Source organism: Lactuca sativa, chromosome 5 (genome assembly GCF_002870075.4).
Source record: "Lactuca sativa cultivar Salinas chromosome 5, Lsat_Salinas_v11, whole genome shotgun sequence".
NCBI lineage: Eukaryota > Viridiplantae > Streptophyta > Magnoliopsida > Asterales > Asteraceae > Lactuca > Lactuca sativa.
In genome coordinates, this window is record NC_056627.2 from 245,622,063 (window position 1) to 245,632,588 (window position 10,526).

General features: G+C 32.3%; 1 protein-coding gene and 1 long non-coding RNA gene across 3 annotated transcripts; one reads left to right on the forward strand and one right to left on the reverse strand.

Annotated features, from left to right (window-relative positions):
* Positions 1–253: 253 nt before the first annotated feature.
* Positions 254–5,382, forward strand: LOC111908713 (peroxisomal fatty acid beta-oxidation multifunctional protein AIM1). Of its 2 annotated transcripts, none has more exons than XM_023904515.3 (18): positions 254–493; positions 728–799; positions 1,287–1,349; positions 1,442–1,498; positions 1,587–1,654; positions 1,741–1,822; positions 2,239–2,294; positions 2,408–2,710; positions 3,059–3,145; positions 3,238–3,412; positions 3,534–3,655; positions 3,730–3,893; positions 3,980–4,234; positions 4,308–4,429; positions 4,511–4,632; positions 4,695–4,843; positions 4,951–5,089; positions 5,169–5,382. In XM_023904515.3, exons 1-18 carry the CDS (start codon positions 400–402, stop codon positions 5,205–5,207), a joined length of 2,169 nt encoding a protein of 722 aa, XP_023760283.1. In that variant the 5' UTR covers positions 254–399; the 3' UTR covers positions 5,208–5,382. The 2 variants fall into 2 exon arrangements, with proteins under 2 accessions (XP_023760283.1, XP_023760285.1); XM_023904517.2 differs by having other exon boundaries at positions 3,546–3,655.
* A 1,782-nt stretch (positions 5,383–7,164) lies between these two features.
* Positions 7,165–9,857, reverse strand: LOC111908714 (uncharacterized). The gene is made up of 7 exons (XR_002855957.3): positions 9,710–9,857; positions 9,465–9,606; positions 9,258–9,344; positions 9,040–9,163; positions 7,701–7,919; positions 7,517–7,604; positions 7,165–7,368 (listed from the first exon to the last, which is right to left on the reverse strand). It is a non-coding gene; the product is annotated as an uncharacterized LOC111908714 (long non-coding RNA).
* Positions 9,858–10,526: the final 669 nt, after the last annotated feature.

Below are 10,526 nucleotides of genomic sequence, written 5' to 3' on the forward strand. Positions count from 1 at the left end.
ATATTCACTTTACCCATATATATATATATATATATATATATATATATATATATATATATATATATATATATATATATATATATATATATATATATATATATATATATATATATATATATATATATATATATATATATATATATATATATATAAAATAATAATTACCAGTAGACCTAGGTTTGTGAGCCAAGTGATCACGCAATTATTGATGAACCCATTATATCATATGTGAAACCGACTCAATTTGGGCAACAACTAAACAAGCTTGGCTCGGTGCCTTCCCTTCGGTCAATTTCACACTTGAGTGTCCCTCTTTCTCTCTTTACATATACCGTGATCGCCTACTCCATTTTTATTGACTTTCATAGACTCGTGTGCTCTACACAAGAACTTCCGGAAATGGCAGAGGTAATCGTTACGATGGAGGTCGGTTCCGATGGTGTTGCTGTGATCACCATCTCTAACCCTCCTGTTAACGCCTTAGCTGTCCCAAGTAAGCTTATCGATCCTTTAATTCAATTGTGTTTTCGGAAAATCTCATGAAATAAGCTCAGTTTATCTTTTCCTTGTATATATTTGCTTTTAATTCAATCGGTTTCCCTATAATTTTCCCCAATTAGATCTTACGAAACAGATTACTTCGTTGTGGATTTTTAGTTGTTTCTTCACTTTAATCTCATATCCATGATTAAATGTTTATTTTGGTTTGACTTTCCTTTCCCTTAAGTTCTCGGTGGGCTGAAGGAGAAATTTGCAGAGGCTATGAGGAGAGATGATGTAAAAGCGATCGTTTTGACTGGTAATCTCTTGAATCCAGTTTTTATTTAAATTTAATTGATCTATGTCGGGTCTATTCGGTAAAGCCCAACAAACAAAGTCACCAGTAATTTCTTAGAATCCAACTTCCCTTTACATTGATTTGGACACTTTTTCGATTTAGTCTCTTTTGTAGAACGCAAACGATTAGGGTTTAATACCGAATAATAACATGATTAAATAATATCTTAATACACGATCATGGTATATCTATCGACGTAATTTTTGTTACTAATTCTTCACAAGAATCTTTGCACTTGTAGTTCTTTCAGAATAATGTTTTCTATCCATTACTTCTGGTTTACAAGGAGCATATATTTACTAAATTTGTAGTCAAACTAGTACGACTCCATGACTTAATTTCATCTCTCTTACTTTATCAAGGCATTTACAAGGAACATATATGTACTAAATTTGTAGTCAAAGTGTACAACTCCATGACTTAATTTCATTTCTCTTACTTTATGAAGGCAAGAATGGAAGATTTTCAGGTGGATTTGACATCAATGTTTTTCAAAAAGTTCACAAGACTGGTATGACTTCATTATCCATCATCTATGCAAGAAGCTACTAATCTATTCTGTGCCTCAAATCCATGTTGAAACTTTAACCATTGTCATTGCAGGTGACATTTCTCAACTACCTGATGTATCTGTTGCCCTTGTGACCAACACAATCGAAGGTTTTTACTTTCAATTTATCTTATAGTTTTTATATTAATGTCTACATTTCTTGACACAATTTTTTTTTCTTTTTTTGGGTACATCTAGATGCCAAGAAACCCATAGTTGCTGCTGTACAAGGACTTGCACTCGGGGGTGGCTTAGAACTTGCAATGGTTTGTAGTTTTTTTATGAGTCAAATTATTTTTTAAAAATAATAGTTATGGAAAATGTGTTTTAATGTATTTCATTAATAATGTAGGGATGCCATGCGCGTGTTGCAGCTCCAAGAGCTCAACTTGGCTTACCTGAACTCTCTCTTGGAGTTATGCCAGGCTTTGGAGGTATGTCTGAATAAATAATGTTTAAAAAATATCTGAGAAATTCAAAACACATTTGAGGAAAAAGGAAAAAGGAAAAAGGAAAAAAATAAATGAGGGGATGAGGGCAAAGTTGTAAAAAGGTTGAAACTTGACATGAAAACCCTTCTTTTTCTAACTTTCTTTGTCAAGTCATTCTTTTTTGCATCAAGTCAAAAAGAAATACATGTTTCTTTTTTCCCCTATTAAGTCCTGTATGGATAAAACATTGTATACGTAAAGACAGATTCCTTTTTAGACTAAATCAGTTATCCGAATCCGATTAAATGACCATTTTACCCTTTCTGTTTAGAAACGATGGTAAATAACAACACAACACCTTAGTTAATATGATTCTACAAACGGGATTTCACTAAATAATGGAAAATATGGTTTTCAAGGTACCCAAAGACTTCCTAGGCTTCTGGGATTATCAAAGGCAATTGATATGATGTTGGTGAGCACATCTCTCCTCTCTCCTCTCTCCTTGAATACTATTTAGTATTTAGTATTTACTGATTATGAATTTTAAATAAATCGGTGATCATAATTTATGAATCTTGTTTGTAGACATCTAAACCAATACTCTCTGAGGAAGGGGAAAAGTTAGGTCTAATTGACGCTATTGTCCCTCCTCAAGAATTGTTGAAAGTGGCTAAGAAATGGGCTTTAGACATTGCTGAGGCCCGTAAACCGTGGGCCCGCTCTCTTCATCGCACAGACAAAATTGGGTCCCTTTCAGAAGCACGTGCGATTATTAAGGCTGCTAGAGAACATGTCAAACGTACATTTCCCAATTTGCCCCAACATCAAGCTTGCCTTGATGTGATTGAGGAAGGTATTGTTCATGGAGGGTATGCAGGTGTTTTGAAGGTATTTTTATTACTTCTTTTTTTTGTTTGGATTTGTATTTTGAAAGTGATAAGTGATTTGATACTAGTTGTTACTTATATACCCTGATTTTATCTAGAGTAAATTACAAAAATGGTCCTTGTACTTTCTGATTAAAAAATTACCTTGTATAGTCAAAACGTGAAACCCTTTTCAATGTTGATTATTTTTTCAAGGTTTTGGTCTTTGGAACCTTTGAAATAAGGACCAAAATTGAAGAAAGATTTCATTTTTGGACTAAATGCGGTTAAATCAGAAATGACAGGGACCATTTTTGTAATTAACTTGTTTATGAATTACTTCTAATAATGCAAACATTTTGTTCCTCAGGAGGTGAAGGAGTTCAATGAGCTTGTTGTTTCAGACACATCGAAAGGTCTTGTTCATATATTCTTTGCACAACGTGCAATCTCAAAGGTAATTTAAACCTTTTTATCTTTTTTTTTTTTCTCAAATATCAAAATTTCTACAAAATCTAAACTTGGTTTTCTTTGATTTTACATTTACAGGTACCTAAAGTTACTGATGTTGGTCTAAAGCCAAGAAGTGTGAAGAAAGTTGCTGTGATTGGTGGAGGTTTAATGGGGTCTGGAATAGCAACTGCCCTTATCCTTGGTAATATAAAAGTTGTTCTCAAGGAAGTCAACTCTGAGTATCTTCAAAAGGGAATAAAAACAATACAAGGTAGTTAGTTATGTATTTTGTAGCCATTTTATTATGTGACTTATTCCTTATATATATATATATATATATATATATATATATATATATATATATATATATATATATTTGATGACTTTTTCAGCAAATGTTAAAGGATTGGTAGCAAGGAAGAAGCTACCACAGGCTCAAGGTGAAAAGGCGTTGTCATTGGTTAGTGGGGTATTGGATTACTCACAATTTAAAGATGTAGATATGGTTATAGAGGTATGATCTTTTAAAAAACATAAAATGTAAACTTTATAAAAGACGTAATTTGATAACTCTGTTTCCGAATGCAGGCTGTAATTGAGAACATTCCATTGAAGCAAAAAATCTTCAGTGAAATTGAAAGCATTTGTCCCCCTCATTGCATTTTAGCAACCAACACATCCACCATTGACCTCAATTTAATTGGAGAAAAAATCAAATCTCAAGATCGAGTTATCGGGGCACATTTCTTCAGGTTACACAAAACAATCCACATCTTTATGTTAAGATGCTTAAAACTTTTCTACTAATAATTTTTTTTTTTTAATTTAATGATTACAGTCCAGCTCACGTGATGCCACTACTGGAGATAGTTAGAACAGAAAAGACATCTGCACAAGTGATTCTTGACCTAATGACAGTTGGAAAAGTCATAAAAAAAGCTCCTGTTGTTGTGGGAAATTGTACAGGTTTCGCTGTGAATCGCACGTTTTTTCCATACACACAGGGTGCGCATGTTTTGCTTCATTTGGGTGTCGATTTGTTTAGAATTGACAGATTGATCACCAGCTTTGGACTCCCCATGGGACCCTTCCAGTAAGTTTGATTTTCAAAAAAAAACAAAAAAAAAACAAAAAAGAAAAATTAAGAATGTGTAATGTGATTGTAGGCTTCAGGATTTAGCGGGATATGGTGTCGCAGTTGCGGTAGGTAAAGAGTTCGCAAACGCTTTTCCTGATCGCACATTCCGCTCACCGATAATCGATCTTCTAATCAAAAGCGGACGAAATGGTAATTTGGTAAAAAAAAAATTCAATCGTTCTTTATTCTTTAATTTAACAAGAGACGATGCTATATGTATATTATTATTAGGTAAAAATAACGGAAAAGGGTATTACCTTTATGAGAAGGGTAGCAAGCCAAAACCCGATCCACGGGTGTTTGAGATCATAGAAGAAGCTAAAAGACTAGTCAACATTATGCCCTCGGGAAAGGTAGTGTTTTTTTAGTTTGTTGTTGAAAATTGAAAATTGAAAATTGAAAATTGGGAAATCAGGCAATAAATGTAACGGATAAAGAAATAGTGGAGATGATATTGTTCCCCGTGGTGAATGAGGCGTGTCGTGTTCTTGAGGAAGGAATTGTGGTTCGAGCATCTGATCTCGATGTTGCATCTGTTCTTGGGATGAGTTTTCCATCTTATCGGTTAGTATCCTAATAATCATTATTTTCATCAAAACTTCAAACATACATGCGATCAATTATGATTTATGAAACCAGTTGTTGATTTAATTAATGTTTGTTGATTGCAGTGGTGGGATTGTGTTTTGGGGAGATTTGGTTGGGGCGAAGCATATATACACAAGTCTCAAGAAATGGTCTGAGAAATACAGCAAATTTTATACGCCTTCAAGATTTCTTGAAGAAAGAGCCAATAACGGGGTCCCACTGGTGAGAACAACACCAAAAACTATTTTTATATATTTTTATTATGTGAATTGAGATGTTTATATGTTTGTTGCTTTTGCAGAGTGCCCCGATGTCAGCAAGTTCAAGGGCTCGTTTGTAGGAAATGGAAATCAAGATCCTACTTTGTTAAATGATAAAACTAGTCTTGTTGTGAAGAAAAATAAGGTTGTTCCAACTTTTTTTTTTTTGGTTTTGGTCTTTTGGAAATTGGAAGTTGAACTATTGAGGTGGGGTTTGGGTTTAAGGAATATGAATGAAAGAATGATGTTTAAATATATATAGGTTTTATATGCGAACCCAAGGGAGGTTATGAATTATAGTTCGTAATTAAAATCTCATGTAGCTTGCTTTTCAGTTGCACACGTACTAGCTTTTCAATTACTTGTTAGCTGAAAAGCTAGTTGTTAAATAAAAAGCTAACTGATAGCTGAAAATCTATCTGATAAAAAATAACGTTTGGTAAAACTAGCTTTTCGCTAGTTGAAATTAGGGGTGGCAACTCTCAACCCAACCCGTAACCCAACACTGACCCAAACCAAAAATAGACAGGTTTGGGTTAGGTTTGGGTTGAGATTTTTGACCCGTCAACCCACCAACCCGTTTATTTCATGGGTTGGGTACTTGAGTTGGGTTATCTGTTTGGGTCAACCCGCCAACCTATATATATATATATATATATATATATATATATATATATATATATATATATTAATGAAATTTGATTTCCATCCGTATTCGTAATATTTCGTATCATTGTATTCCTTCTGTATCCGTATGTGACTAATGTGCGTTTGCGTTTCGTTAATCAAAAAACAAAAAATACATGTCGTTATTTTTTAAATACTTACGAATCACGAACGAAGAACATATCCGCTTTCTATGAATGTTTTCATTTTTCATTTTTATTTGGATGTTAATGACTTTATGAATTTATGTTGAAAACCTTTTTTTTATGTTAATTACTTTAATCATTTTATGAATTTATGTTGAAAAAACCTCACTTTTTAAAATGCGTTGCTTATTTATTAAATGAGTTATATGGGTTGGGTTTGACCCATTAACTTGTGAAGCCGAGAACCCATATACTTAAACGGGTTATATGGGTTGGGTTTAGGTTTCCAACCCACCAACCCGTGACCCGCCAACCCGTCAACCTATATATTATATGGGTTGGGTTGAGTTTATGTTTTCTGACTCGCCAACCCGAACCCAACCCAATTGTCAAGCCTAGCTGAAATGTATAAAATTACATAAAATGACATATAAGAGTATATGTTTTTATAATTAATTAAAGGGTTTATTTGGAAAATTTTAAAAAAACTCTTAAAAGGCTAGTCTAAGTTGCTTTTCAAAAAGTTAGCTTATAAGCTACTTTTTGGCTTACCAAACTCGACAACTTAAAAAAGCTCGAAAAATAAGCTAGCTGTAACGCGCCAAATACAGCTTAAGTAAACCGGATTTTTTGTTTTATTTTTTCCCACTCAATATTGAAAATAGAGTTTATGAATATGATTGTTTCCCATTCTTTTATACACTATTTCACATACAACTATGACAACTAGATGGAATTAGGTGCGCCGTTGGTGTTGTATTCCTTTTTTTTTTTCAGGGTGTAGTGTGAATTCAAAATACGTTGCTATTTTACTGCATTTAATACCTAAAAATGGAAAATGCATGTAACGGGAATACAATGTTTTTTTTTGGTAAAAAAATCAAAACAAAATGTAAAAACAGGGAAAAAATGTAAATCCGAAGTACATTGCTATTTACTGCATTTACCACAAAACTATGGAAAAATGCATGAAATAGCAATGTACTTTGGTTTTTGATAAGTACATTGGTATGCATTATCGGTTATTGGTAAAAAATCAAAACAAATTTAAAAAAACAGAAAAAATGTGCAAAGGCAAAGTATATTGCTATGTTAGTGCATTTAACACCTAAAAATGAAAAATGCACGTAATGACGATGTGTTATTTTTTTGGTAAAAAACATAGAAATGTATTAGAGGCAGAGATGTCGTTGGTGCTACCTTGAATAATGTTTGGAAACAGAAAGCTGGAAATAATTTCTACATTTAATGAGACAATGAAAATGAAAAAAAAAAAGCATTTAGTCAATAAATAATGGAAAATTAACAAAATACGAAGAACAAAATGGTCCATTCCATTCCATCTCGCAGCGGAATGAATAATTCCATTCCTTCCTTGAATATTTGAAGCACGAATCTCAAGCTATTTCATTCATTCCTTGAACAATTCCTTGAAAAACGCACGTATGGCATCCGTTACGAATTGCAAACATTAAAAATCATAGTTTTCACTATTTTTAACTATTATTTTTGCATCAATTAAATACAAAAAGTCAACAAAACTTATAATATTAGTTTTTGACAGAAAAAAAACATACCATGCAACCAACTTTAAACAGTTGTAACTTTCACATGCGATCTCCAAATAACTTGAATCAAGTTGCTGCACCTTCCTCTCGCATTTGACTGCATGTTTGAGTTAAGAATGAGCTGATTTTGGATATATATAACTTGAGTTATGAAATTGTCTATTTTGAATTGGTTGAAACCTATAAAACTCACATTATCACTAAAAGGCTCTTGTCGAAAAAAACTTGCATCAAACAGATCACCATTCAGCCTTTTCATCACCGCTCTACCATACATCAATCTACCTTTCCAGCCTCCCATATATATGTCACCATTACACCTTGTGTATTTACCATTGCCTTCATGAACACCCTCTTTCCATGAAACATCATAAACATCAGAATTGCTACACTGCTTTCTTCCAAACCCATGCTGAAATAAACATAAAATTAAATTAAGAAAGATAAAAAAGAAGTTTGAATTATAGAGAAACAAATTTCTAAAAATGATCTTTTGTGTTATGAGATACCATTTTTAAAATTGAATGCATTTATAGTAGCGTAGGTATTTTTCACCTACTCGCTAGTCCAATCAATGAGCAATTTGTAATACACATTAGCATATATCCTTAAATCTGAGTGAAACAAATAATAACCTTCTATTTAATAAAAAAATTAGTAACCTAGGTAATAAAAAGTTGAAGTTACTGAAAAATTAGATAGAAACCTTAAGATTCATGCTTTCACAAAAATCATCCAACAATGTACAGCTATTCAATAAATCATAAACTTGTTACAAACACAAGTCATAACAAACTTTTTTTTAATAATGCTAGTAGGATAGTTCCAAACCGTTCAAGACAAAATAGGAATGAACACCCTTTCCTCCATTGAGGCGAATGGTATGATACGAGATACGATTTAGATTTTATGGTTACCGTTTGCTTGTGAAGGTGAACAGTCGAGACCAAACTAACTCACGTTTTTTTTGGAGAAATAAGAACTCATTAAAATATAATAATCAATTAAATAATAGTAAATAAAATATATTTAAAAAAAATTTAACAGGTCGGTGATTTCACCCTTAACCCAACCAATTTAATTGAACTTGAATATTTTTTCTAGTCGAACTTGATTGAGTTGAGCCTGTATCGAGAAAGCCTATCAAACCGAACTTGATATCGATTAAATGTTTATTTATAATGTCATCAAAATTAAATGTTTTTTTTATCATCATCGGCATTGGATCAAAATAAGCCTAATAAATCGTATGTACAGTACACGAAACCAACACTTCTTGCACCAAATGGAGTAGAAACATGCCGATCAGACAAACTTTCTAAAAAAATATATATATTACTTCTTATAATTTTGTGGGCAAAAAAAGTTAGATATGAATTAGAGATTATTTTCAAAATCTGTGCAAATTGTATGTTACGCAAAAGATTGATACAAACTGGCATTGTGGGACAGAGTCTTGACCAAATGGACAAATTTGTTATGTTGTTTTTGTGACATGACTTGAGAATGATGTTTGTTTTTAACATTTATACCTTATATAGGAGGTTATTCTGGAGCTTTAAAAAGGAGTTGTGCAAACCATTTTTCCTCCGCAACAAATTCCTCAAGAGATTCCAATTCAAAGCATGTGTGAAGACGAACTTCCACATATGAAGTCTGCAATAAAATTTGCCCAAATTAAAAACGAATAAAAAACAAATTTTGGAATACAATATTTTAAAAAAATGATATAAATATTTTCAAATCTTACAATGCATTGGCTGTCCAAATCTGCTCCTGTATTAAAAAAAAACCTTCATTCTACATAGTTGGTTGAGTCGGGCATTTCATCGAACGCCTGTTGTGCAAAACGAAAAACAAATACAAGTACTTTAGTAGATGTATACTGAAAATAAACCAAATGAAATTGTAATAACTCGCAACAGAAAAACACGAACGAATGAGTAAATTAGTACACCTTTATCTCCATTTATATAAATTTCTTTACGTGAAGCCATTGGAGACCCTAGCTCAATCAATTGTAGCTGAGATAGTGAGGGAAGGTGGCTGGTTAAGACTCTGTGGAAAGCGCAGAGGAAAGGACTGCAAATCATGTTATCCTGGAAAATTCTCACAATATCATTAAAAGTTAAAAAAAAAAAAAAAAAAAAAAAAAAAAAAAAAAAAAGTGAAATGCGTTGAATGATGTTGTAAGGTATTTACTCTCTCGAAAACTGAAGCTTCAAATACCATCACCTTTATAACAAATTAACAATTTATCAAATAAACCAAATCAATAATCGAGAAATTGTGTTCTTTGCCGAGGCTTCGGCCTCTTTCCCAAAAAAAAAAAATTGTGTAGAACAACATAAATTGAGGCGGTTGATAATATGGAAAGGAAAAAGGAGCTGGGGCGTTTTTATGAAAAGGAAAACTTGAGTGGAAGAAGAAGAAAGAGAAAAAAGTTTACTGTTTCCCAACCTTTTAACCTTTTATGTTATATATAATACCTACTATTATTTATCATGATTTAACAAAATTACATAAGTCGACGTGTATAAAAGAAAAACTATCTTAATAGTTTATAATAGGGATACATCCAAAATTTATGTTAAAACAGTAACATCTACTCATTCCTAAGATACGTACATAAATGAATAAGCTTTTAGCGAGTAGTTATGGCTTTAATATTTAACATAAACATCCAATGCAAAAATAACAATGAATACATTCTCTGTGGCTAACATCTTTTATGTTTGAAAGCTTTAATTTGAGATCTCATAGCTGAATATAAGTAGGTCACGTTGCTAACATCAGGGTTCATATAAGACTATTCCATAAGGGTCGTTTACGGTGGATATTTAAATGATCATACTTTACATGTCTAAAACTATCATACTAACTTTATAGCGTACCATTAAACATGTATTTGAAATACCATTTACACAAAGTAACACGGTAAGTAATTTCAAAAGCATAGAACATATATGTGACATGTATGCATCTCATCAAATCACATAAACATACTCATCAAATCACA

What these genes read in the sequence shown, in the direction of transcription:
- LOC111908713 (XM_023904515.3), top strand. Translation starts at nt 400, where the DNA reads ATGGCAGAGGTAATCGTTACGATGGAGGTCGGTTCCGATGGTGTTGCT. An exon ending in ATCGGGGCACATTTCTTCAG is followed by an intron (nt 3,894 to 3,979) that starts GTTACACAAAAC and finishes TAATGATTACAG; the next exon opens with TCCAGCTCACGTGATGCCAC. An exon ending in CCAATAACGGGGTCCCACTG is followed by an intron (nt 5,090 to 5,168) that starts GTGAGAACAACA and finishes TTGCTTTTGCAG; the next exon opens with AGTGCCCCGATGTCAGCAAG.